General features: G+C 39.7%; 4 protein-coding genes across 6 annotated transcripts in view; 2 read left to right on the plus strand and 2 right to left on the minus strand.

Annotated features, from left to right (window-relative positions):
* Window positions 1-3,403, minus strand: part of LOC142956009 (SPRY domain-containing protein 3-like) — a 42,203-nt gene extending 38,800 nt beyond the window's left edge. For 2 of the 3 annotated variants that reach the window (XM_076097295.1, XM_076097312.1), the window contains exons 1-3: window positions 3,319-3,390; window positions 1,394-1,521; window positions 52-127 (exon numbers count right to left, since the gene is read on the minus strand). In XM_076097295.1, the coding sequence (XP_075953410.1) occupies window positions 52-127; window positions 1,394-1,521; window positions 3,319-3,387 (273 nt within the window). In that variant the 5' untranslated portion in view covers window positions 3,388-3,390. Of the gene's footprint in view, window positions 1-51; window positions 128-1,393; window positions 1,522-3,283 lie in introns of all 3 variants that reach the window. The other variant, XM_076097303.1, reaches the window with a different exon arrangement.
* Window positions 3,404-6,410: 3,007 nt separating this feature from the next.
* LOC142949678 (insulin-like growth factor-binding protein 6) lies at window positions 6,411-9,093 on the plus strand. Its single transcript, XM_076091470.1, has 4 exons — window positions 6,411-6,835; window positions 7,748-7,782; window positions 8,543-8,662; window positions 8,980-9,093. Exons 1-4 carry the CDS (start codon window positions 6,499-6,501, stop codon window positions 9,091-9,093), a joined length of 606 nt encoding a protein of 201 aa, XP_075947585.1. The 5' UTR covers window positions 6,411-6,498.
* Window positions 9,094-16,930: 7,837 nt separating this feature from the next.
* LOC142949682 (transmembrane protein 198-like) lies at window positions 16,931-20,432 on the plus strand. Its single transcript, XM_076091481.1, has 4 exons — window positions 16,931-17,084; window positions 18,735-19,310; window positions 19,437-19,564; window positions 20,283-20,432. The coding sequence occupies exons 1-4, from the start codon at window positions 16,931-16,933 to the stop codon at window positions 20,430-20,432; spliced, it is 1,008 nt and encodes a 335-aa protein (XP_075947596.1).
* Window positions 20,433-21,865: 1,433 nt separating this feature from the next.
* LOC142949689 (matrix metalloproteinase-19-like) lies at window positions 21,866-26,034 on the minus strand. Its single transcript, XM_076091494.1, has 9 exons — window positions 25,597-26,034; window positions 24,575-24,663; window positions 24,316-24,446; window positions 24,001-24,213; window positions 23,635-23,880; window positions 23,458-23,556; window positions 23,167-23,331; window positions 22,927-23,054; window positions 21,866-22,829 (listed from the first exon to the last, which is right to left on the minus strand). The coding sequence occupies exons 1-9, from the start codon at window positions 25,711-25,713 to the stop codon at window positions 22,590-22,592; spliced, it is 1,428 nt and encodes a 475-aa protein (XP_075947609.1). The 5' UTR covers window positions 25,714-26,034; the 3' UTR covers window positions 21,866-22,589.
* Window positions 26,035-27,357: the final 1,323 nt, after the last annotated feature.

Genomic DNA, 27,357 nt, shown 5'->3' on the forward strand with positions numbered 1-27,357 from the left:
CAATAACAACGTTGGACGCTAACTTACAGCATCACCATCAATGAGCCTTACCTCAAAGTAGCAGTTTCCCTTTGATAAAGGATGGCCTGCCACATAGCAACCCACCTCCTCAGAGTTCCCTTGGTAACTAAAGAGAAGAAACGACAGGTTGACAATAGGTGACTTCTAATAGGTCCAAATTCTCAGAAACACATGTTGAAGAACAACCTCATCCTCTCATCGGAAGATTGTCGAGGCACCATCTGTATAACCAAATGCACCAGACGTGCAACAGAAACGAGACTAAAATATGTTCCCAGTTACAATTAAATGATGTAGAGCTGCTCTTTAGCATGATGATTAGAGGAAGACGTATCAAATGACATGCACGTGGTTATTGTGTTATTACTGTTTTATAACATATGACGTCCACCAGCTTTATATAAGGGATGTTTTGTTAGGGAGTGAAACTGGAGATGGACAAATAAAGATTTTCCTGAGAACCACTGAAGCTTCTGAAGCTTTGTATGAGAAATGAAATGTGTTGAGTGTTTCACACAGTATTGAGCAGCTAGATCGAATGCCACCTTTAGAATAAGGAATCACATTCACACTTTTAGAAATAATTGCATAGGTACAGTATGGATCTCTGAGGTTTACAGTCAAACAAGAAACTAAACTCACATCAAACTATTTTCTGGTTTCAGTCAGGGTAGTGTTGATGTTTGAGAAGAATACTGTGCCTGTCATGTTATAATGACCTCGAAACAAGCCTCCATTGACAGTGCTTCTGTGGTCGGCAGTATACTTGTTTAGGTTTATTAATGCAGAAGACAAATCAAATGTGAACACAAACTATGCCCCTCAAGCTATCTGTCTTCCATCCACCACCGTTGTTAGTCAGTCATATTAACACCCTGTTCTTATAAAACACATTCAAAGTTTTGAGATGGGTACTACAAACTAGTAAAATCCTCTCAGAGGCCAAATATCTCCTAGCTAGGAATACCGGTCTGATCTGTTGAAGCAAAGCAGATACAGACCGTGTTAAGTCAATCCCATATAGATTTTTACTTCATCTGTTCATCTGTGCATTTCTCTACTATACTTCTATAGTATGGTGTGGTCAGCATGTTGATGAATAGCAACATGCTAAAACTTCACTTCATTCTGAGCCCTTTAAATGAACAGAAACACACGGTCCATATGAATGATTATAAAAGAAGAAAACATGTCCGTCTAATATCTTGCTATCTACACAAGAGAAAAAATATTCTAAAATGTGTAATAAACCCAAAATACCACAAACAAGTTTTGCCACTCCAAAAATAAAAAGGCCGCAAATGAGTCGGCAGAGGAAGCCAAACACAGTATAACACAGAAGCATCGTACAGCCGTGCACTGTAAGGCGGACCTGAGCGTGTCTCCATCCTTCTGCAGCCTCATGTATCGTTCTTGTGCAGGGCGCCCATCCCCAATGTCTCTGATTCGACGTCTCAGATTCAGGAGGCATCTGTGGTGTAGTACGTTGATGTCATCCATCTGAATGAAGAAGAAAAAATGGGACAATAGGGGGGGGGGGAGATGGCACATTACCACAAGTTCAGCAGCAATGTTTGCGGTTTGTTGACTGAAAAACACAACAATGTATTTTAGATTAAAAAACGCAAAAGACAGAGAAGCATTCAACAAAAGGAAAGGCATCTCATGCTGTTAAATTCAGCGTTTGAATACTGCCAATACACAGCAGAGTACTACAGTCAGCTCCAGAACTGGTGGGTCTGAAACTAAAATAGTTTGAGGGGACATTTACATGTAAGATGTCTACGTGTCTGTTGAAAGTTATAACGTGATTATATTTGTTTACTGACTTACCGAAATGGGCTTTTGTTATAGCAAATCACTGATAAACTGCAACTAACAGGGATTTCCTCAATGAAGGGATTCATTATTTGTTCTATAAAATGTCAGAAAATTGCCCATCAGTGTTTCCTGAGGCCTAGTGTGACATGTGACAGTCCAAAATCTAATTATATACATTTTATAACCACAAACAACAGACAAAGAAAATGAGCAAATCCTCACAATCGAGAAGCTGAAAACTAGGGAATGTTTGGCGATGTTTTTCCATCGATCAACTAACCCGACAAAACAACAAATGGTTTCTTCTGAACATATATATTATTTAAACTAAGTTTGCACAATTAACAAGCTAACAAGACTACGAACAAGCTATACATTTATACTGCATTTATGTATTTGTACAGCCTCATTTTCACTCTATCCATATGTTAATGTATACAGTGCATTATGAGGTTTACCACTATTATTGTAATGTTTCATTCACAATCAATAATGAATTCATCAGCACTGCTTGTTTATAACCCCAGAGTGAGGTAATTATATGCGACGTTGTTCTTTGCTGTATTTCTTTTAAGAAAAGCTATTAAAACCTTCAATCTTTGTACCTTGTCTGACATTTTTATTAACTGATTTATGATCGTACTCTGTTCTCCTGACATTATCCGTGTAAGTATTTGTTTTATGTTTGACATGATGTTTGCCAATAAAACATCAAAACACAGAATTAATAAAAAGATAAGAGGGGATGATGTCAACTCATGTGCCAATGAAACATGTATTTGCAAGACGAAACAGATGACCAACCCCAGAACACACACACTCTCTCACGCCCACACAATGCATTGATTGTAACGACCCCTCTATGCATTGATTGTAACGATCGTATTTGGTTGCTTCTGATTTGGGACGTCGTTCAGTGACGTTGGATGATTCAATGAGGGCAAAGTAAAACACGTCCAACTGCCACACCGTGTCCCACTTTCTCTCAAAACACCGTGTCCCACTTTCTCTCAAAACCCCATTCAGTTATCTTTCTAATTATCTAAAGGAATAAATCAAAAAACGTCAAAGTGCCGCAGCGAGAGGAAGGTGGGCGTGCCAGTGTTTACATCTAAGGAAACAGTGCTAACGATGAAGCTAACTGAAATGAAGCTAGCATGAATGTTCGGGCAGTTAACCGCCCTTATTTCAGCTGAAAACGGGCTCGTGGCTTAATGTCAATCAAAGCATATTTTTAAAAGGCGTTTATCCACTCGTCAGTTGGTGACGAGAGGTTACTTTAGCCTCGAAGCTACACATGGGCTAGCAACAGTAGCGCCTGACGTGATGTGTGCTTTGAAGCTGAGGTGCGGTGCTTAGCAAAGAGGGTGACTGTTCCTAAAAATGGAGCGCAGAAGAATGATTTATTACAGGTGTCATGATCGATGAGTCCATCGCTTACCTGTTATTTTGGCGGCTAATACGACAGAAACTCACTTTTTTGCCTATCAGCTGTCCATAGCTCCTCATAAAAAAAAAAACTTTGGAAACTAGAGTTCGGCGCATCCAAGTGACGTCACACTCTCGATACTGATACAGCCAATCGTATCGCGTCCTGAGAAATGGTGACAAGCTTTCAGCCAATCCTGTCTCTCAGATTTTGTGCGCGAGTGTGTGTGTGTCCTATATGACGAATGTACCCACATTTTTAAACAATGTAAATATTAAGTGGGTCTTAATAGGATGAATCCTTTCAAACCCCACTTGACGGACCACATAAAGCATTTCCCACTTCCTGTTTGCGATGTGTTTCAGGCAGTAGTGAAAGAATTGGTCAGATCTTTAACTGAAGAAAAAATGTAAAAGTAGCCAGTATTAACATAAAAATATGCTAAAGTCCCAAAAGTAAAAGTACTCTTTGTGCAGAATGGCTCACTTCAGCATCATATAATTGATCACTGAATTATAATTAGTGATGCATTAATGTGTACATCACTTTAATGTTGTAGCTAGTAAAGGTTGGGCTGTTTCTAATTAGTTTATATTCTGCTGGGTAGCTTAACCTACAATAATATATCATAATTATTTAGTTGATTTATATTTTGTATTATTAATCTGAATCTAGAAAGAAACTAAAGCTGTCAAAACATAGTGGATTAAATAGTGCAATATTTGCCTCAAATCTGTAGTGGGGTAGAAATATACAGTAGCATAAAATGGAAATACTCAAAAGTACAAGTTAAGTACTTGAGTATGTTCTTACTGTAGTTGCATTCGCCCACTGGTTTCATGATCCTAAACTGAAATGTCAACAGCTTAACAGAAGCTCAGGGAGATACTTCCCAACAGGGCAGAACAGTGTCCCATCACAGGGTTTTGTGTGGATTCTGGTTGCTATGTTGAAGTGGCAGAAAAGAGACTCTCTGAGCCAGCTGGGATAGACTTCAGCCGGAGAGGCAGAGAGGAGGAAGAAGCTGAGTGGCTGGAAGAGGAAAAATTAAAAATCCAAGTGCAGGGTGGAAAAGAGAGCCCCCGTTGGTCTGGCGTGTGTCTTGGAACATTCTCCTGATACGTGGAAACAAACTAGCTCGCGAGGTAATGGGAACACAAGACGGCAGGTGATTTCAGTTCTCCTTGCCAAGATTAATCAGAACAACAGGCTGCTGATGGCAAGGCAGATTTTGGCCTCATGTAGCCCTGCATTCCAGTGGGAAGTACAGGCCAGTTGGTATGTCTGTGTGTGTGCTTTGCCATGTCTGTACTACTACTGCTGGAGCAAATTACCCAGTGTCGGGCGAACTACAGTGTGTGTGTGTGTGTGTGTGTGTGTGTGTGTGTGTGTGCGTGCGTGTGTGTGTGCGTAAATGCCCTGCTTGTATTAAAGGTACCATTACTAGTCAGCATTGTCAGATTGATACCCAAATTCTATTTGTGCTCTGTGAAATACTGATTTAGTTTCGGGTTTTTTTGTTGCAAACATGTTGCATCTGTCCACAGAGCGCCCATTGCACCGAGGCAATGGAGGAGACAATGAGACTCCAGATAAGAGAGGAATTTCTCAACACTCTTCAATGGTCTTCTGTGCAGATCCTTGACTTTGCTTCCAATCAAACCAAAATATTTGCTCGAATAGAACTACTGATAGCTTACATTTTATAGTGGTTATAATAGAATAAACCCTCTATAAACTTTATCAGAACAGAACTGGGTGTTGGAGAATACTTCACGGTCTTCTAACGTATTCTAACTGCATGTATAATTAAGTATAACAACATCATTCATATATTCAACAAATAAACTGTATTTATATTCAAAATACTTTACAGAACAGTGCTGACATGACAGATCAAGTGTTGTGTGTTGAGCAGACGAAGGACTTAGTCGTGATCGTTTGAAGCTGGCATCAGTGTAGACACTCCTAACTGGCTGAGTGGAGCGATGGATTGCGTTATTAGCAATTTTGCTCGGGCTGGTCGATGTGCATTCCTGCAAAAGTGAGCTCGCCTCCTCCTAATTATCCAGATGATTATTCTTCCAATTCAAACAACTGGTGAGTGAAATCCTTCATTGCCTTCACACTTCAAAATGTTATATAGTCTCTGAGGACCGTTCATATCTTATGGCTGCTCAAATAGAAGTTTACTGGATTAGCCTCCTTAAAGAGGCAATGCACTACATATCTGACTCAGCAGTGATGAGGCACAGTGTCGGTTAGTGTATGCTACATAAAGTAATACACTGATATTTGGTAATATAAGTGCATTCAGGATATCACTGTCTTCATTTATTTTCCCCTTTGATATAGTTGGCATACAACTCATTAATTCAACATACTCTAAACTTTGATGTATGTGTTTCTGTTATTTGACAAAAAAGACTCAGCTGTATCATTGCATCTTTGTCCAGGGTTTATTCTCTAAAGAATCCAGCGAGGAGAAATTACACAGCTGTGGATCTCCTGTAGCGAATGGCATTGCAGTGGCGAGGCTGATGAATGCATATATACATTTGTATTTGTTACCATGGCAAACATTATTCTAGAAAGGTCTCTGACACTGAAAGAAAGTGCAAAAAGCCGAATATGACTACTACTGTTTAAGCATTTGTAATGTTAAGCATGAGTGAAAGAAGGACTGGATGAATGTGTTAGTGTATAACAGAAAAGGGTGGAGAGATTTTGATCATTTCTGAAAGGAACATAATCCACCCCCCACTTGCTCTCTCCCTCCCTGCCACCTCCTTCTCTCTCTCTCTCTCTCTCTCTCTCTCTCTCTCTCTCTCTCTCTCTCTCTCTCTCTTTCTGAGTCCCAGCCCCTGAAGGTGTCATAACTATGCTCTCTCTCTCTCTCTCTCTCTCTCTCTCTCTCTCTCTCTCTCTCTCTCTCTCTCTCTCTCTCTCTCTCTCTCCCCCTGACTCTCTCCCTCACTCTCTATCACCGCCTTTCAGATCTTTAAAAGCTGGTGCTCTGCTGTGTCTCTCTCGATCTCCATTTGTCTCCTCTGGCACTGCAGGGGACTCAACCGGCAAAGCACCAAGGGAAGCCACTGTATAGAAACGGGAAGAAGACTGAGGAAAGGAGAGAGAGTGAGGGAGAAATATACATCCAGAAATAGCATCAGCCAAATTTAACTGAGAGAGAGTGACAGAGTGGACAGAACCTGAGACCTGGACAGAAAATGCCTATCCTTTCTAACTTAACAACGGTTGTTTTGTTGCTGATTGCTCACTGCGGATCATGGACCGGGGCAAACCGCTTGGGCTCCTTCAAGGTCTGTCCCTCCTGCAGGGATCCACTGGGGGCAGGTCGGCCTCCCAGGGACCATAATGTTGCCGGCAGCACGTCAGTATTGGCCCAGGGAGAGCCCTGTGGTGTGTACACCCTGAGCTGTGCCAAGGGGCTCCGCTGTGTTCCTCCACCAAGGGAGCACAGCCCCCTCCAGGCTCTGTTGCAGGGAAGGGGCATTTGCGCCAAGCACAGCAGGACAAGTCCCACTGAGAGGCCCCACCCCACAGGTAAGATTCTGTATATGCGCACGCACACACACACACATACGTGCATGAAATCATGTATGCACACTTACATGCATGCACCTACACGGATACATGCACGGACACTGCAGGTACGGCTAGACAAGTGCAGTGGCACAGCCGCCACGTATAATTGTATTTACAGTGTCTCCTCAATTGCCGTGAATCGCATGTGATGCTGTGTCATTCACCCAAAAAAAAAAAAAGAAAAAGGCCAATTAGTGTGTGACATTTAAGCCTGGATGCATTTGTGCACCACAGATGTATATGTCGACCTCAAGCATCCAATTCTGCTCAGCAGTGCCTCTGGAGTCACTGGGATAAAAATGTCATTTGTCATTACAGTCGTATTGTAAAAGCACAGTGATTTGTTAATAAGAAATAATGGCAAATCACATAAAACAAGGAGCTTATATTCAGTCTTGGGGTGTTGCAACAGTGTATAAGTGAAGATGCGTATCCCTTCGTTGATATGATTTGCACAGTGTTATCTATTTCATCCAACTGAATGAAAGGGTGCACGCCAAAGATCTGTCCTACAAATCAGCCTGTCTGTAGAGAATTTAGAATGAATGTGAAACTGTCACGGTGTCACCTACATCCTGATCAAGCTGCTTTTTATTGCAGTGATCTCCATCTACTGTTCAAACTGAGATACTGCGATGAACTATCTGAAAAGGAAACATACGGATGGAAATTAGGTCCCTCATTGAATGAATCACTTCAGATATAGATCCCATCTGAGTGACCGCTCAGTAATGTATTGAGTAAAGATAGATAATAAAGTCTAAATATCATATACGCAGATTATGTTGTAAAATGTGACATTGGATGTGGTTTGATATTAACGGCTGGTTTAATGTCACATTCTCATGCCAATGTGTCGTTTCCTCTCAGGTCCCCATCCCTCACACGGTGGTGACATTGAAAAAGTAAGTTCATGCCCTTAATTTACAGTCTTCAATAAGTGATGTTGATGGAGCGTCACCTAAATTATCAAAAATCGGAGATGTATAAAGCATTTTATATAACAAGATAATATTAATACCCATCATATGTGATGGAGAGGGTTGTACATCGAGCTGCATTGTATTATAGAGAGTTCTAACCATAGATTATCTGCTGTTTGGGGTGTTGCAGTGGCATGTACACACACTGCCCTGAAGCCATGCATTATGGTGCATGATGTGTGTGCTGCTATGCGGCAGAACTAATTGAGCATGATGTGAATCAGGAAAGTTTCAAGTCGGCCGCTGCCGCCACAGATTTCTCACTTTGCGAGCTGGGTGATCTGCAGCATTCTAACATGTATGTCATCACGGGAACAACAATGGTCACATAATTGATGAAGATGACGCAGATTAATTTCACAAATTGAAACAAAAAAACCACAGTCACTATCACAAACCATTCGGTGACCTGAAAAGCCAAAGCATTGTGTAACAATATGGTTATATAATGTTACACAATATGTAACATCTGATATAAATATACATATTCACTGCTTCTGGCTCTAATGCTGCATCACCATGTGAAATGCTTTGACATGTGCTGTAATCAAAGAGGATTTCTACCATCACAATCACCTGAGGGCAGATAGCAGCTCGCCACGGCCACTCTTTAGATGAAGACAGGTCCTCTATCTTTGCCACTGGTGATGTTTGAAGTCACACTGTGCATTGGTGTTTTCAGGCACCCTGCCGCAAGCTGCTCAATAGTGTCCTGAGGGGTCTCGAGCTGACAATCTTCCAGTCTGACCGTGACATCTATATACCCAACTGTGACACTCGTGGCTTCTACAGGAAAAAGCAGGTACAGTCACCTGAAACATCGCGAAACATGTGAACTTTATTGGCTCTTGTGTGATGTGAAAATGTGTCTTTACTGCACTCCACTGCAGCTTTCTGTTCGGTGCATCCAGAGATTTGTCTGTGACCATATGAGCTGAGAATAAATGACACTTCTCTCTCCCTGAGCCTCTCAGCTCTGAGCTCTGAGAATCAGTACTGCGCTATGATGACATGTCCTTTTCTCTCTCTTCCTCTCTCACCACCTATCCGACTCTCCCACTCAATCTCCGCCCTCCTTCCCTTTCAAAATCTCCCTCTCTGTCTTTTAATCTCACACAGTGCCGCTCCTCCAAGGGCATGCAGCGTGGCCACTGCTGGTGTGTGGATGAACTCGGCACGCCCGTGCCCTCACGTGCCAGCGAAGATGGCACTATACCATGCGATGGGGAGTGAGGGATGAGTCTGTTCTATTGCTTTGAGCCTGGAGGAAGAGAAGAAGGTGGAGGAGAAGGAGGAGGAGGAGGAAGAGGTGGTGGTGGAGGAGCAGGAGCACAGGGAGAGGGGGTGGCTTTAGCATGTGCTAGACACTGCCTGCACAGGAGGTAGCAGGGATAAACCACTTCCTATGGAAAATACACACCAGTTAACGTTCATGTCCTCTCTAGAAGCAAGACAAACACACACACACTCTCACAATCCAGCAGCAGCCATAATAACATCTGCCTGAATGTTCAACAGTTGCAGCAGCGTCCTCTGCATCGTCTGGTGACATGCTGCATGCTCACATTAATGCTCCGTGAACTGCCTCAGTGATCCAAGCGGTATTACTCCGAATGATCTCTATATTCCCTGGCTATTGTCCTGGCTTTCTGGTAGATTTTTGTTTTACTTTTTACTTTAGGATAGCTGACACTGCCTGTGTTTGTTCTGATCTCAGTGGGCTGAAATACTGTTACGCAGGTGATGTGACACAAACGTTTAAAAAATGTGTCTCCCTCAGCGTCCTCTCTCCCTCTCTCCAAAGATACACTGATATCAACATACCTAATTGACCGAATATTTCTTTTTTTATTAATTTATTTTTGAGTATGTGTTTCCATTAAGTACTGCTTGAATCTTACAGTATCTTATATATATGTCAAGTCAGAAAAAAATAGTCATACAAATATTGTCCTGGATGCTTCTGTTCGTTTTATTTGTCAAAATGGCGTTCTGACTGCTTATTAGTTGATTGTTTGTACATATGTTGGAATTTTGTGGTCGACTGTGTGTTCTGAAGTGGCAGACAAAAAGCTTACGGCTGTTACACTTTTCAAAAAGTTGTAAGGCATATTTTTATACACGTCAATATAATATTTTCTATATGAATTGTTGGTTTATTTAATGAACTACAGTACAATGCCATGTATTTTTATATTGTCAGCAGTTTCTTATTTAAAGACAGAGATTATTTTATTTCATGTTAGGGAAGTGTTGTGCTTCAAAGGCACCTTTATGGCAAAACTCATCACATTCATCAGAGCTCTATTCAACTGCTGCACATCTTATGGTTATATCTCATGTTTTTAATTTCCTTTTTATTTATGCTTTTTTTATTTGAGAATTGATAATGTCCATGTTACTATTATGTTTTATTTTTGGCACATTATAACAACAAATTCTGATTTCAGTAGAGGAAAAAAGGATCCAATTTGTTATTGTTGTCTTTCCCTCGTCCTTGCAAAAGTCATGAAATTGTGTGCTATTATTAAAGTGTGATTAGAATTTATCTATTTCTGAACAATCTTGTTGTGCCGATGTGTGTGTGCCGTGATGATAGGTCCATGCACAAAGGACCTGTAAGATTTGCAAATATGAAAATGAAACATAATGATAATAAAAATGGAGAAGAATAAAACATATATTAATATAACAACGGCTGTTGGTTGTGTTCTTTTTACTGGATGCAGGCAGGGATTGAGGTATTTATGATGGATTTGAATGATATGATGATGACGGTGATAAGGAGAGGAAGATGAGAATCCTGATTATGACGATGATATGTTTTTTATTACCTTTATTTAATCAGGGAAGCCTCATTGAGTGTTTCAAGATACACTCAAACACAAACAACATAACCCCAAATATGTCACAAACCCAGTTGTAGAAAGTACATTAACATTAGTACTGTGTACAACTTTGAGGTTCTTGTACATTAACTTTACGTTACCATTCTTCCACTGCACTACATTTACCTTTTACTCCACTACTTATATTTAACAGCTACAGTTCCTACTTACTTTAAAGATTAATATTTTTCATATAAAACATATCATCAACTTATAAAACATGATAAACAGTTGTAGATCAAACTGAAAAACGGTTGATTAAATAGTTAAATTCCACATTAAAATGCTACTTGAATATTAATGTAAAGTAATAATAATAACAATAGATGGGATACTTTAAACTATAAAAGGACCCACTTTGCATTATGAGTACTATTTTGATACTTAAATTACATTTTGGCAATAATACTTCTGTACTGTTACATAACTAAGAGTTTGAATCCAAGAATTTTAGTATTTTACATTGTTGTGTTGCTACTTTTACCTGAGTAAAGGATCAAAATAGTTATTCCACCAATCCAGATATTAAACAATTAAGCGTGAAAAAAATTCTAATGTATGATTAGAATTTTTTGGATTGAATTCTTTTAGCTCAGCAGCGCTTTGAGATAATGCAACCAATGACACAATGATAATGCGAACATGTGGATGTTTAGGTGTTCACCATCTTGGTTCAGTGTGTTAGCATGTTAACATTTGCTAATTAACAATAAGGACAAAGTACAGCTGAAGCTGATGGGAATGCAATTAGTTTTGCAGGTATTCGGTCATAAGGTAATGGACAATCCTAAACTTTGACTTGATGACGGCGTTAAGATAAAAATGAAGGATCATCAAAGTGATTGCAATTCAAACCCTGAGGGGATCAAGAATTTCTGAACCAAATGTCTGAATGTCTTGAATGGTATTCAAAGAGTTGCCAATACATTTCATTCAAAACCACATTTTACCTTTACAATGGCACTAAAGGAAGATTTTAAGGGATCCCCAGTGAATTTAAAGCAATCCATCTCATAGTTGTTGAGATATTATATCTAAAACTTAAGTTGATGACACTAACAAATCGTCAAAACATCAGGGGAGCCAATACTGTTTATGCAACAATGAAATAAATTAACAGAGAGACCAAATTTCACAGTTTTACAGATACAACATCTAAAATTGCTAGGTCTGCCCCCAGTGGATCCCTGCAGGAGGAAGACAACTCGAGGGGGCATTTCTTTGGTCTATAATCCGCAGTGAGCAATCAGCAACAAGGCCTCAGCAATCGTAAACATTTATAAGGAGAAGTTGTGCTCGATAATTCTGCTAGGCTGGCACCAATAGTGACGAAGGTGATGAAGTGATACTACATCGGTTGTGTAACCCGTTCAGACTTCTGCACAGTCACCGCTGAATCCCTGGGTGCTGCTGAGGGCTCCTCTGAATCCTCACCAGCACATGAACAGGTAACTGTGTTTTACTGATTCAGTTTGAGGCTTTCTGCTCGTATCCACTGAGAATCCCCTCTGCAGTCAAACAGAAATGACACATTAGTGCACATTAGAGTCATGCTGCTTTTTCTGCCATTATAATGCACATAAAGAAAGATTTTTCAGCTGCTTCGCACCACAGGGACCAGATACATGCCTGTTTCCAAGGTAACAGCATAGAATATCCCATTTGTCAAAGCGTAATATGAAATGAAGTCCTTGCAGAAAATGAAGGAGGATGATCCTTTGTAGAATCACACCACCACACGTCCTACTTCTCTATCTAGGGTGGTTTGCTATTCTTGGAGATTATTTTCTGTGCATTGAGCATGATGCAGCCAGTGATATGTCTGTCAAGCAAAATGCATCCACATGCTGTTCTGAATGGAATTGTAAAATGATGATGTAAGTAAAGACACAAGAGCATTTCTATTTCAAAATCAAATATTTCAATCTAGAGTCTTGGACACTGCAGATAGATTGGAGTAACGCAATTATCCAGGACAAAGTTTAGAAAATATTCAGATGTTAAAGCTGATATTTGGCAGAAACTGATCATTTCTTCCAAATATTTCTTTAACATATACTTTAGAGAGAGTCAAAACCAAAGATCCTGCACTAATGTTGTCTTCATGAAGGGCGTTCTCATTATTTCACAATACTTTATTGATATATTTAGCCAAAAACAAGGGCAAAAAAGAGCTTTTCACATAGATATACAGAAGAGAAACAGTGATGCGTTCATAGCTTATGGGAAAAATGGAACTTTTACAATAGAACAACAAAAGGCCTTCAAGTTGGAATACAAGCTAAAGCCATATTGCCATACATTCAAATAGAAAACTACGAAATAGAACTGAACACCCCTTTAAAATCTTGTTTTTGCTGACCTCCAGTGGTTTAACTTTTCACCTCGCTACAGTGACGTCAGAGTGTACTCTAGGACCTTGTGACATCACTGTTAGATGTGGTTACAGGTGCAATACTTCTGTCCACACCCAACTACGATACAAACTTGAAACTCTGCTTTTCAACCTGGTGTTAAATTCATCTTTAATTTCTTATCTCAAAATGATACGTAACATTAATTAATTATTTGTCATTATGCACACATCACTGTGAAATGTGAAGTAGAAGAAAGTAGGAAGAGAGTAAGTAGAAAGTCTGAGTTACAAACTCCAGATTTTGAGTTTGAAAGATGTGGGTCCATATCAAGGACTAAAACTCTGGATATCTCAAACTCTGCTGCACTTCATTTTAACTTGTTTTAATCTATCTCACAGGTCCAACAACTTTATGGAAATCGAATACAACATTGCTGAAATGCCTCTTTAATGACAAAGCTAATACAATACTGGGTCATATAAAACGTCTATATGTAGGTACCTCAAAGCATGATGCTGTGACTTTGTTTTAGGATCTTACTGCCCCCTAGATGTTAAAGAGACGCTTTTGGCATCTGTATTGAAAGCTGCTGTTATCATACATCAGTGCACATCTTGGGTCCTCAAGCTAAAGTAGGACACTGACACACACAGTTGTGATAATCTTGCATGGTTTGAACCAACAAAGCTTATTGACTGTATCTATTATTATCACTTAGTCATTGTGGTGGAGGAAGTATATCATTTATGAGTCAATTCCAACCATCTTTCCTCGTCCTTCCTCCAGCATCAAACAGCCTATCCTCAGCCTTCACGTTAAAATATGGTATTTGTCTCTATCTAGTTGATGGATTGTGGTACTGCAACCATCCTGAAAGCATTGGCATTCAATACAGTTTGGGCTGGTCAAATAAACCAGTGGTTTACAGTTTTCTTTGAATGGGAACATGTATAGGGGTCTGATTGATTGCCTTTTCAAAATAGACAACATATTTAGATGGAACTGATACCTATAGTTACATGTACATTAAATTAAATTAGTTTTACAGTTACTGAGAGATGTCTTTTGAGGATTCCACCTTAACAGGCCTCCACTAAAACCTCTCCAACTTTGCTCAACAAGCAACAATGACCGACGGGCTTCTAGAATACCATATATATACCATATATAGTATATATAGTATATATAAGCGGGCATTTGGTCAAATTAGGCGAAAATTATTGATATAATCAGAGTAATAAGCAGAATAATGGTGGAAAAAATGACGACTACTAATAATAATAACAGCAGCAGTGGAGACAGCAAAACAATAATGACAACAAAAGCAGCATTGGTATCTGTAATATAAATGTGACTAATGATAACAATAATGATATAAGCAGTGGGTGTCAGGCATGACCACAGTTCAGATGCAACCACGATCCATGGAAACCTGTGGGGAGAGAAAGCACAAAGACTCCGGGGAAGAAGCAAAGTTATTAATGTGCATTAATGGGACATGAATTCATACAGAAGGAGATGGAATGACACTGTAAAGAATAGTTTGTTATTCTTCACGGACCATGCACATTAATGTTCTAGTAAAAACTAACCAATAACAAGGGGAATAAATGAGATTCTTTTGGAATATCCCGGAAGAAAAAAAACATTTTAGGGGTCAAAACAACACCCCTTTCCCTCAAGCCTACTTTAACCTTAATTAAAAGTTCCACATGAAATGACTTAAAGCTCTGACGTGATGACGCAACGAGGCTCCACTAGGATCATGGTCAGCGAGGCCTTGGACTTGGAAGCAGCCGCCCACTGTCGCTGGGAGCAGATGGTCTGCCTCTTAGTAAGGTGTCAGCTGTTCACATGACCGCAGGTCGAACGCGGAGACTCACCCACAGCTCACAGAGGGACCAGCACAGACTCCTGACAGCTCGCTCCACGTTGGGTTTACATGAATTGACAAACTACCACTGAACTCTCTGCTGAAGCTCACATTTACTCTGTGAAGATATGCCTCAATCCAGGTAGGCCACTGAAGTATTGTTTCTTCATTTCATGCTTTTATGTTAGAGAGATTTGTCAGTTTTCAGTTTTTTCTCACATAATTTGTTAAACATTATTTGGTCTTGTTGTAAATATAACACTTTTAATAAAGTAGAATCTAACAAAAACCTGTCAAAGCAATAAAAAAGGAATTATTTCAATAGTTTTACCAGGAACCTGTTAGAAAGTGCAAGTGTTTTGTCGTGTCACACTGTAATGGTCATTTTTTACCAGTATATATTTCTACTTAGGTAGTATATATTTCTACTCAGTATATTGTATTCATGCATAAGTAATTTTGCTCTGAACTTTGTTGAACTTCACCGTGTCTCTGTTGTGCAAAAGAAGAGTTCTCCCTTGCCTGTTCACATAGATAACTAACTGTGTTGTATGAGAATGTTCCACCACCAAGGCCTTTGGGCCGCTTGTTTTGGTTGCTGGCCGTTTGTTTTTCAATGTTGTTCCTATCAGTCTGAGACCAAAAGTCTGAGACCGAAATATCTGTAACATTGGCCATCGGCCCCCACCTTTGCTCATTCTGTATAAAGAAAGCTTGTTCACTTTTTTCTGGGTTCTTCCTCACTGAGGCTGCACGCATTCTGTTGTGATGATTGAACCTTCTCTGCGCAGAGAATAAATACTGGAAAAGACAACCTGGTTTTTGGTATTGTGTATTTCAGCATTAAAAGACTCACGCAAAGTGGGTATAGGAATATTTTCCACAACAACACTCACCTTTACGAGAGGACCCAGAGTTGAAATAAACAAACAGGAGGATTACTCACCTGCTAAAGCTCCTCTAATTCCATTTGCTTGCCGGGAGATCTGCCGGAACAGCTGATAAGGTCCTTACAGTATTAAACACTGTAGATAGACAGCCGGTAACATAAGAGCAGTCTGTACACATGATTTACAACTTTACACAGTGAGTTGTTAGTCTCCTTCAGTTCAAAAATAAATTATAATTGATGCAAAGCGGTTACCAGTGCTGTAAAGTAACTAAGTGCATTTACTTAAGTATTTGTACTTCACCATTTTGAAGTACTTAACGTATTTCCATTTTCTGCTACTTTATACTTCTATTCCACTACAATTGGGAGGCAAATATTGTTACTCCACTTATTTCATAACTTTGGTGTCCAGTTAACTTTGCACATGCAGATAAAAGTTGCTAGTAGATATGAATACTTCTTCCAATAATTATTTTCTTTATTGGGTGTTAGAACATGTTGCGTTATAGTTGAGCTATTTTGTTTTAGTTATTTTGTTCAGTAAACAAGTACCTAACCACATGCTTCGAACAATAAACCTGTAGGACGATGGCATCAAGTCACAAGGTCATTTCCTCATCTGCATCCCGTTCTTTAACAAAAGAACCAGGACAGATTGGCCTTAAACTCAGAGGGGATCCCCGGTTTCCTTCTCTGGTTCCTGAACAGGAAATTGGTACATGAGAAAGAGCAATGTCCTCTCACATTTAATAACTCAAATTGAATAACAGCAATATTGTGAAGGATTACTCCCCCAGGATGTTGATAAGACTTGAAGATTAATAACTCTCAAGTTAGCAACCTGGAAAATAAACGGAAAAGAGCTGACTCAATGTTGCCATGGAAGCTTGAAAAACACTCTCCTCTCTTTGCAGGTGCACAACAGGAAGCAGTTCAGCACAAGTTCTTCGTTCAGGAGCTTCCTCTTTCCCTGAATGCCACATGCAGGATGTTCTGGTTTCCCTCCTTCAATGAACAAAGACCAACCTGCACAAAGCAGTAGAAGTAATAATCCTCCAAGATGGCTGTCACTTTACTCAATATTAATCAGGAGCCAGGAGCTGGCCTGGTTGAGGTGAACATATGTATGCTTGAGATTAATATCAAGTATGAAATCATCTCATCTGTTGTCTGCTCTGTTTGCCTTTCATTCGGCCTCATCTTCACCTTTTTCGGTATGTATTCATGAACTGATGTTAGATGTGAATGTGCACAAAGTATAGCAGAAAGCATTGGCTACTTAAAATCCGTGTTCGTACTCTAAATGCTTTATTAGCTCACCCGATGGCTTAAACCTGCAGGTGTCTGAAAGCTGCCAGGGTTTTAAGGTGGATAAGCACAAAGCTGGAGGAGACAGATGGGTCGTCCTCTGCCTGAATTTGTCAGGCAGCACTGTTAAAGTGCCACCTGTTGCACTGTTCGACATCTCAGTGGTTTCACAGTGTTAGTTCTGATGTTGTACTATTTCTTTGTTCCAGAAAAGGGCAGTTTGTAACTCTGAACGTTAATAACGCTGTGAAGGAGATTTAACCCCCACTACTACCAAAAAAAAAACAATATGGAGAAAGGAGTTCAACATAGCTTTCTCTGTTTTCACTGAGAAAATAAGTGAACACAAATCCAACAAACACAAACTGATTAGGAGAAGGGTGTCCTATGGACCTAAAACATGTGATACTTATGTAAACACACATGCTGCCAAAGTCTGTGTTCCCAGTTACTATCACAGTGTTGCCTCTAAGGACTTTTATGACTGTAAATAATTAATCATTTGGAGAAAAAGGTTCAGTGTAGGCGAAGGCAGGAGCCTGATGTCAGAGCTCTGAGAACTGATGTTCTTCCCGTTAAAAATATGAATGACAGGTGATAGAGCTGGACATGAATACTGGAACAAATTCACTGTTCCTCAATGTTGGAGCATTTCCATGTAGACCAGCGGGGACATTCACAATCAATACAACCAACACTACAAGTTGTAAGCAAAAGCATTATCCAAACTAAAAGCAGGCTATACTTCTGTCCCTCAGCTTCTGTTTTAAAATTTCTTTGGCTCAATTGTCACAAGAGAGTTACAACCAGCAAGATGCAAAATGCTATATTACAACATACATAAACATCCCGACACTGTTATGTTTATCACAGGATTTTTAATCATTGTGGTTAAAATGAAACACTCATTATCAAATAATTATGTTAAAACGTAACGGCTTCTCATAAAATTTGTGTTTGCATGTTAATTCCCTCAAGAAATATACAATTAGCTTTAACAGAAAAATATTTGATGTGTGCATAAGTCAGTGTGTTAAATGATCAAGAGTGATTTATTTCATTGAATATGAGTAAATATAGATTATAGTCTAAAGGCTGACTGACATTCACACAATACATAATGATTATTATTGATGACACCAAACCTTTGGTATTTCAATCACTTATAGATTAATTAAAATACAGTAAGCTACAGTAATATTGCATTACATTGATTCAGTGTTCAGTACGCTTATAGTAAGCATTGAAACTTGTACTGATATGAAGTGGCTTTACTTTGAGCGCTGTTGATAGTGTTTTTTACTATGAAGTGAATATTTTCTGTTAAACAGCAAGAATTAAAGGTCCAGTGTGACGAAATAAAAAAACAGCGTGAAAATGAAGATGAACTGAAACGATTGCATGAGTTCAGTTTATGGAAATGAGCCGGTTAGTTGTCAGAGCTGGCTGATGCTACGCTATGATTGGCCCGACTGCGTTCGAGAACAAGTCAGTTTGCCACTGTTTGGTAGAGCACTTGTTTTTAAAGTCAACCTTGTTTTTATTCCACTTTTCAGGATACCGCTGCTTCAAGATGGTCATGTTCTTCTCTGGCTTCATGTTTGGCGCGACAACCATTCCCTTGTTGTACCACAAGGAGCCCGTGTTGGGCGCCCATTTGGGGTCAGAGACGAAGGCAGGGATCGGCCTGGGCGTGGGTGTGCTCTGTGGGCTGATGACCATGCTGGTGTCCACAATGGGACTCCTCCTCAGCGGGCTGCAGCTGGGGAGCCTGCTCTCCCTCGCCATCCTGGTGGTCATCGGACAGTTTCACAGCCTTACTCCAGTGTGGGTGCCTCTCGCTGTTGTGCTGGCTGCCAGCATCTCCGCTGCTCTCTTCACTCTCAAGTGGCAGAAACTGTTCACCATCATCTACACATCTGTGTTCGGTGCCTCCGCCGTGATGCTGTGTGTGGATTACCTGGTGGGGACGTTTATGCTGCCAGATCAGGTGTATGATGTGTTTTGCCAAGTTGCCCCAAGTCCACTCTGCTGGTTTAACTGGGCGATTGCTGGGATCTGGCCTGTTATGGGTCTGATGGGTGTGTTGGTGCAGTGGGGTTTTACTGCCAAAGGAGTATCACACACAGATGGTGAGTTTAATTCAATCTGCACTTAATGTTGCATTCAAGGCTGTTTTCATGTTGAATATGAGCTCAAAACCTCCTCCTGTGATGTTAAATACTCCTTTCCTTTACTCCCCTTTGGATGCTTCCCAGCTGCATACAAAAAACACAAGAAACATGTAAAGAAGCACAGATATAAAGAGTTAAGGAGAAGACCTCAACCACATCGTCGGCGCAGGCCTCCACCGCTGAAACGCTATGCTGGGGACGTCCTGGCGCCAGTAAGTGACTGAGATTCAAATTAATCATTCATCAATGGGCCTCATGCAAGGATCACACGCACAAACAGATTTGTTCTGAAATGGCTTGTACGAGTGATTTAGGAAAACTTGCTGCACTCACCAATTTTCTCCTATTTTGGATTGTCTCTTGGGTACGAACACAATTTAGTGGTCAAGACCTGTGGTAGGAGTCATGTACAATTAGTCTGCTATTATCCAAGCCTACATTTTTCACCAATGGATTGTATATTTCAGTACTTTGAAGCAATTTTGAGTTTGAAAAACTCGTTATTTTCCCCCATTTCTCGGCTTTGGCAGGTACCTTAAATCTGCTTCTGACACTGTTAAAAATTATGTATTTTCCTTCATGGATCTCTGAAAGCAGGACTTAAATTTGAGACATATGTGGCCAGATACATAGCCTTACAGTATATGGTATTATTGGAGCGTTAATTATGCTGCTTTACAATTCTCATGAACACATATACTTATTTACGCACAGGTGGCATTCATCATGTTTATACGGGTCAGTTATCTGATGTTAGGAGCGTTTGCTAAATCTAAAGTGGCACACTCGTACAAGCCCCAAAAAAAGTAAGAGAAAGATAAGAATACGAAAATGTTCTTGCATGAGGTAAAATGTTCTCAGTTTCTTCTGATTGCATGAGGAAAAAGGTCAGTACAATATCAACATGTCATTTTCCTGTCTGGCTTTCAGAGTTATCTCCAGAGCCTTCAGGAGCGCCAGGTGGAAACAGGCTCCTCCAGCAGCAGCGTCAGCGCCGTCAGACATACTCTAATTGACTTTGACTTTGAGACGGGCTCAATGGTGCCTTTGACTGCTGCCTCGCCTGTCTATACAGTCTGAAGAAACGCAGCATCGGATGTTTGTGACCTATCTGATCAATCCATTACGTGTTACGCCGATAGATCAAAGATTTCTTTGAAATCTGCACTTAATACAAAAACAATTCAACCTGTTTTCGACTGCCAGTGTTAATCCACTTTAACCGGCTTCTTCAGATAATCCTCGAGATGCGCACGGTGAGATTTCAGATCCTCGGAGATCATCCCCAGAATGATGACAACACAACATGCACAGTCATCAGACTCGTGATCATCGCTTCCTTTAAACAGTTTTATCTCACAGAAACTTTGTGTTTTACAGTTCAGCTGTTTTCTTTCACAGGATGGAATACTACTTTTTAATTCACCAAATACTATATGTACCATGTCTCTAGATATGGTTGTGTTGTAAATTGAAGTTAAAGTATTACAGTTATAAACAACTAATTCATGTATGCAATTAAATTTAGTAGATACATCCGAAAAGTGGGGAATGTTTGGACAAACAACCAATAAACTAGTGATTTGACAGGAATGGGACAGGTTGATTGTTTGCTGCTTTGGTGTATTGTCTTAAATAAATGTCTGTTAAAGCAAAAATATGTAAGAAACAAAACAACAACAACAAAACATCCACTGTGGCCAAAATTGGCAATTAGCCTATGGGATAATGGTTAATGCCAAATCACAAAAAACATTGTGCAAAAGTAGAGAAGAGTCCATAATGTCAGTTACTCAACAATACCGTTTGCTAACATAAGCTAACATTAGCTGCATAAGCAACTGCTCTTACTACTGGTGATGAAAAATGAAGCCAACGTGAAAGTAATCCAATTGGCTCTTTATCGAGGGAACCAGTGTAACTTCTAGGGTTGGCCTACAAAAACATGTCATCCCCGCAGCAGTCTATAGACCCCCATGTCAAAAAGCCAAACTTCACAGCAGAAATAAACCTGCTGCAAAAAGTGGTTTTGGTCTCTTTAACTAACATCCCATCATGACAACTGTACAGGGGGGTGCATTTCTATATAACTCACCCGTTTAAATGATATCAAGGCCTAAAGTGAGGCATAATTGAGGGCGTGGCTGCTTTGAGTGACAGGTGGGTGCCATCTCGGGCCGCTAGCTGTCTCCTCTGCTGCATCACCCGCGCCTGCCTCAGACTCCAACGACGATCCATCTGTGTCCCATTTTTGGATCAGTCAGAGTTAGGCTGTGTTGTCAGTGCCAAGATGGCGACAGCCGGAACCGCCCACTTTGAGCTTCACAACTCTTCAGAAACATATGGCTGACGTCACAGCACAGAGTATCCATACATCATACAGTCTATGGTCACCAAGTACAGCTACGGCAGGAAATCCATGGTGCGTGTTAATTATTTGTGAATTATATTTTGAATTAGGACAGAGAATTGGTGTTATTTCATCTTTTAATAATTCTCACTTTTAAGCTACAAACATTATTTAAAGGCCTTGCACAGTCACACAGCTGTTTTCACTTACTTTGGCGTCGGATAGAAGTGAAACAAGTATTTATTTTTATTTGATTAATTTCTTGAAAAGAACTGTGAATTTTCCGAAATGGCTAATTTTCGTCTGTTTTCCCTGGCCAGATGTCAAAAATGCATCCTAAAAACTTTCTTATTTCTTAAACAATTAATAAAAACAACATAATAAATATGCAAAAAAATTGTACAGCACATCCAGCAATATTATTACCGTAACACCTGGCAATTATCTACAATTCATACTCAAATAAATGTAAGAATGTTAAATATGTAAAACAAGACAAAGATTTGCATTTTTTTCCCACTATAAGTCAAAATGTCTGCTGAGGAAAAAAGGCCTACAGATAGAATACTATGTAGTACTAGTTTCAGGATTATTTCAGGAATATTACATATATATAGATGCCTAATTAGTGGATAACAATGTCCAATCACAAGTCTCAGCTTATTCCACTGCATGTATGTTCATAGCTTCTTCTAAAATAGTAATATCAACAAAAAAAAGAAACAGCAGAACATGCAAATATATATTCTGTTGTTGATTTCATGCAGACTCTGTCACTAAAGCTCCTCACACAAGGGGCCCAAATAAATAATCATCTTTCTCTGTTTTTATACTGAATCATTGTGCAGGTAAACGTTTGTGCTGGATCCCTGGTGGCCTCTGGTGGCTCAGTTGTCACAGTGCATCCAGTGTGAGTCGGCGCTCAGAGGGTAGGCCTTCTCCACTGCTCTGTGGTGCTGGTTTACACGATAGTACTGGGTGCCTTTAAACAAGTATATATCTCCGTTTGTCCACGTGAATGCTGCATTAGTGTTGGTGGGTGCCCCGTGGAAGAGTTGTCCAATAGGTTTGGGATATGAACTGAAGTCTGTCGGGCCAATTTCATTCCACTGCCAGTATCCAGAGCCCTGAAAAAAACAAAGCAATTATTCACTGGGAAATGAAAGAGACATTCAACAAAAAGTCTCAAAATAGATTGAAGGAAATGTTGTGTTTTGTACTTACTTTGAGAAAGATTAGTTTTTTGCTCTTATTGAAGTAAAAAGCTGAGTCAATATTAGCAGGGATGTTGGCCAAGCGTCTGGGGAAGCCGCGGTCAAGTTTGAAACCTGAGTATCTCCATACTTTGTCCTCTGTGAGAGAACATGTGGAGACAAGAAAGCTATTCTTTTAACACTGTAATTTTAAAATGTTACACTCTGGTGAGCCTCTTATTTATTTTTTTTAACTATGAAATAAATCCACCTTTCAGAAGATAGGACTTGCCGGTCCGCTGAGACTGAACAGCTGCATTTATGCTCCCTGGCAGCTCCTTCCACAGCGCAGAGATCAGGACGGGAGTGTTGTAGCCAGAGCTGGACACCGTCCACACGTACCGACCACTGAAGACATACGTCTTTTGTAGAGGACCTGCAGGGACAAAACAGCTGTAAGTAGATTTAAACACATATCTGTTCTTAAACAAAGTACAGAGACATGTTTAATGTTGTTTTTACTAAATTTGAGTGCAGTGTGACAGCATCAAAGTCTTTGTACCCAACATTACTGCATCCACAGCGGCCTTGCAAGGATCCGGAATAACACCTGGCAGCAACGGACTTGGCTTTCTGGACGAAGGGGTTTTCTCTGGCTTTCCTGAAAAGCAACAACACTGCACATTACATGACTTGTACTTTAAAGATCACACTCACTCTGACGCTGTGACTCTATTACCGTATAAAGCCTGGATCCCTCGAATGTCATCCGCATGTAGCTTGAAGTCTGAGCTGTATCCGTTGTAAACAGGTCCCATCAGTGCGCTGTAGTGTTGTGAGTGGCCCAGGCCAAGAGCGTGGCCAATCTCGTGGGCTGCAACGATCCTCAGGTTGGAACCGGAGGTCTTCCCCTCTGTCCACACTTCATCCTCGTCAAAATGCACAATGCCTGACTCAGGGGCATCAGCGTGGGCTAAAACATGACCTAAAGATAAAGCAAGAATTCTTCAAACTATTGTCATCTTACAGGGAAAGTTCATCGATTTAACCAGCATGAAAGCACTGAAATCCCAAAACGTTTCTTTGAGAGATCCAGTGCTCCTACCTCGTCCGTCAAAGGGAACTGGACACGTCCTGTCTCTTCTGTGAAAGGAGATTTTGATGTCTGCTCTTCCTCGCTGCAGCTCCTTGAACCTTAAAGGTGACACGTCGCTCCAGTACTTAAATGCACTTTTGATGGCCAAACGGGTCTTTCCCAGACCCAAGTCAGGGGTGTAACTATAGATGCGGTAGGTCAGCATCTTCTTCCGCCAGTAACCTGTCAATCAGGAAACATTTAGGTCTCTTTTTACACACATTTATAAAGCACTGTGTAGTAACAATCAGAATCTGAACGTGTAACATGAATGCAGTTACCCACCCATGACTCTATACTGAAGAGATTTGTCATTGAAAGAGTCTTCCAGTCCACACCGAGGTTTGTTCATCATCGCCAGAGTGGCTAAATCTAGTTTTCCTGATATTTGCAGGTTTGTCACTTTCTGAAAGATTCTGACATTCAAGGAAAATAAATAATGAACAAATCTTTGATTAGGTAAAAAACAACAACAACAACAACAACAAAGGGAAACATGTTGAGCCACTTTCATAAATTGTTAAAATGGAAGAAATATGGTCACCTCAGAGCTTCCACTATCTTATCAGGTGGATGGTTTTGGCCTTTACTGTCCAGTGGGATGTGCAGATAGCCATACTTCCTTAAATACACCTGAAGACAGATTGTAATAGTGGCGGGATATGTATATATTTAGCGCTTGAAGCTCCAAAAATACATTTTTTTAAACTCAACGACAAAATCTCTTACCAGAAATCATGAGCTGGTTACTCAAGATAATTCACAGACCTGAATGTCAGCAGTGTTGTGTTATAGGAACTAAAATAGTTACCGGATCGGCTTTGGTGCTTTTTATTCAAGAGAAGGCATCTCTATGGCCGATGTTTCCAAAACAATCTAGATTGATAAATATCACTACAGGTAAGAGGAAAAATGTTTATTTTTGGTTGAATTGTAAAAGTAAAAAAAAAGTAAAAGTACCAAGTTTTAGCAGCATGTAAAAACTGAATCTTGTCATATTATTATATTAGGTATTATAGTGTTATTGTTGTATTATTTAGTATTACTAGCAGGATGGTGTATACATTAGTATTATGTCATGTGTTTTACATGTAAGCAGTACATTAATGGTGTAACTGGTGGAGCTTATTGTAACTACTTTACAATGCTGGTTAAATCTACAGCAATACAACTTATTTGTTTGTATATATATGTTTATATAGTACCAATACCACAAAAATATACTCCAAGTGCAGCATTAAAAATTTTACTTTTAAAGGGGCAGTTCTCCCCAAAATAATTGAGTTGAATAAATATAAAGTAACGTCACAAGGATTTGAATGTTTTACAACTGAAAACATTTCGTAATCTTTTTGTAAAAAAAACAATATTCAGCAGAATAGGCAGTTTAATTTAGATTGCTCAATATAATTTAACTATAATATTCTATTATCACTATCAGTATTATAGGCATCTTTAAACTGCAAAATCATGGAAATATGTACTGCTTCCAAGAAATACTAGGCAATTTGATTTTTATTTTTTGGATAAACTTTTCAGCATTTCAACTGTTCTGCGTCTCCTTACCACCGCTTCTGTAAATTCTCCTCTGCTGAGGGCGACGGATGAAGCTGTCGTCAGCAGAACCAGGAGCACCATTAACTCCAGCCTATATTCCATTTTCCAGTTTGGGTCTTTTTTCATCCCTCTCGGTCAAATAAAACCTTTTTCAACAGATACACAAGTTGTGGGTCTGTCTAAGCATCGCAGAAGACTGCAGCTTCTGGTTCTACGCCCATCCTCTGAGGATCAGTCCTCCCTGTGTCAGAGCTGGAGCTGGTGTTTCATTTCGGGATTCAGTTTTTATACTGCCATGGGTCTGTTTGGGAACTGCCTCAAAGCCACATAACCTTTAAAAAGGAATGTGATGTCTGGAACACAGAAACCAATACATATTTCAGACACTAACAGCATGATCACGCCTTCTTACACCATCATTTAGAGGCATTTGTGTTTGAAAATAACTTCAGAGTAATTTTGTTTTCGTCAAAGGAAGCAAATATACGTAAGTATTAACTCTAAAAAGGGGATTATCTACCCACTATCTATGGAAGGTGATTACTTACAACCACTTATGTCACGGTGGTGAAAGAAAATCCCACTTTCTTGGTAACTATTTAATTAAGTTGAAATACTTGAACGGTAAATTATTTTCCAGACGACAGAGTGTGACGGATGTACCAGAAATACAGCTTTATGTCTGTGAAGCATGTGCAATATTCCACATAAATCCTGACATTTTTCACTTCATGGTTGCAGCTCTATGAGGAAAACAACTCACCACACTTCTTCCATGAGACAACAGCTAATTATATTGTTCACTATGTAGAAAACCCCTTCAAGGGAAAACAATGACGCCCCCATGTAACCATCGCTACAATTCGTCCTCTGAATGGAGACAGAGAACGCCTCCTTCAACACTGAGACATGCAGCTCATAAATAGTGAGTGGACAGATGGGAAAGAGACTCAGACATGTGTGAAAAAATAACAGTTTCTTCATTTAACCACAGATTCAGTTTTAAAGCTAAAAACACTGGACAACCCCTGATTTCTCATCAATAGAGGGCATCTCTTAGTTTAAAACTAAAAGGGTCGAGGCTCATCCTTCTGCCGTTTGCCAACTTAAACTCAACAATTGATTGTTATTGATTGATGGAGCAGAACAAAACCGTAAGGTTCGAACTGCATACTTATAGGCAGGTTTTCTCGTTTGTAATGTGTTCACACTGGAAAAGTGAAAAACATGCTTGATTATTACTTTCAATGGCAGGTATTCTCCCACAACGCAATGCACCAACAAAAGGGAGGTGGGTCAAATTATTTTAAAAAGACAGATTTAAAACCCAAAAATTCATATTTCAAAAAACATTTTTGCTTTATATGTGAAGTTGAATAGCCAGCTCTAAATAAGCAGTCCACTGGTGCACGTATTGTATGTTGATTTCTTGTAAATCAACTGCAGAACATGGTGTACTTTAATGAAAAGTATAGTATATACTGTATACGAATAGTTTGTAGTATGAAATCAGGATGTAAAATTAGAGTATATGGACTCCAGTTTTCACAGTTCATAGAAAGTGCTATTTTAAAAACTGTTGAATATCACAAACAAACCCTAAAACTCCTAAAACAGCGGGGCACTGTAGCTTTAAGAGGAGTTAGTGTATTTATTGGAGACCATCTTCAGACGCGGATTAATACACATTTGATGTTCTAGTTAAAGTATTTACGGAAGCAGGACGGTGTATGTGGGATTAACTCAAAGCAACTACAGTGTCCATGTTCA

Source organism: Anarhichas minor, unplaced genomic scaffold, assembly GCF_050575085.1.
Source record: "Anarhichas minor isolate MPS153535 unplaced genomic scaffold, ASM5057508v1 ptg000003l, whole genome shotgun sequence".
Taxonomy (NCBI): domain Eukaryota; kingdom Metazoa; phylum Chordata; class Actinopteri; order Perciformes; family Anarhichadidae; genus Anarhichas; species Anarhichas minor.

Coding starts and splice junctions, on each gene's coding strand:
- LOC142949678 (XM_076091470.1), top strand. CDS start 6,499: ATGCCTATCCTTTCTAACTTAACAACGGTTGTTTTGTTGCTGATTGCT. Junction 6,836..7,747: donor TGAGAGGCCCCACCCCACAG/GTAAGATTCTGT, acceptor GTTTCCTCTCAG/GTCCCCATCCCTCACACGGT. Junction 7,783..8,542: donor ACGGTGGTGACATTGAAAAA/GTAAGTTCATGC, acceptor TGGTGTTTTCAG/GCACCCTGCCGCAAGCTGCT.
- LOC142949682 (XM_076091481.1), top strand. CDS start 16,931: ATGGCTGTCACTTTACTCAATATTAATCAGGAGCCAGGAGCTGGCCTG. Junction 19,311..19,436: donor AGGAGTATCACACACAGATG/GTGAGTTTAATT, acceptor GATGCTTCCCAG/CTGCATACAAAAAACACAAG. Junction 19,565..20,282: donor CTGGGGACGTCCTGGCGCCA/GTAAGTGACTGA, acceptor TCTGGCTTTCAG/AGTTATCTCCAGAGCCTTCA.
- LOC142949689 (XM_076091494.1), bottom strand. CDS start 25,713: ATGAAAAAAGACCCAAACTGGAAAATGGAATATAGGCTGGAGTTAATG. Junction 24,664..25,596: donor GAGAATTTACAGAAGCGGTG/GTAAGGAGACGC, acceptor ATCTGTCTTCAG/GTGTATTTAAGGAAGTATGG. Junction 23,332..23,457: donor TGTGGATGCAGTAATGTTGG/GTACAAAGACTT, acceptor TTGTCCCTGCAG/GTCCTCTACAAAAGACGTAT.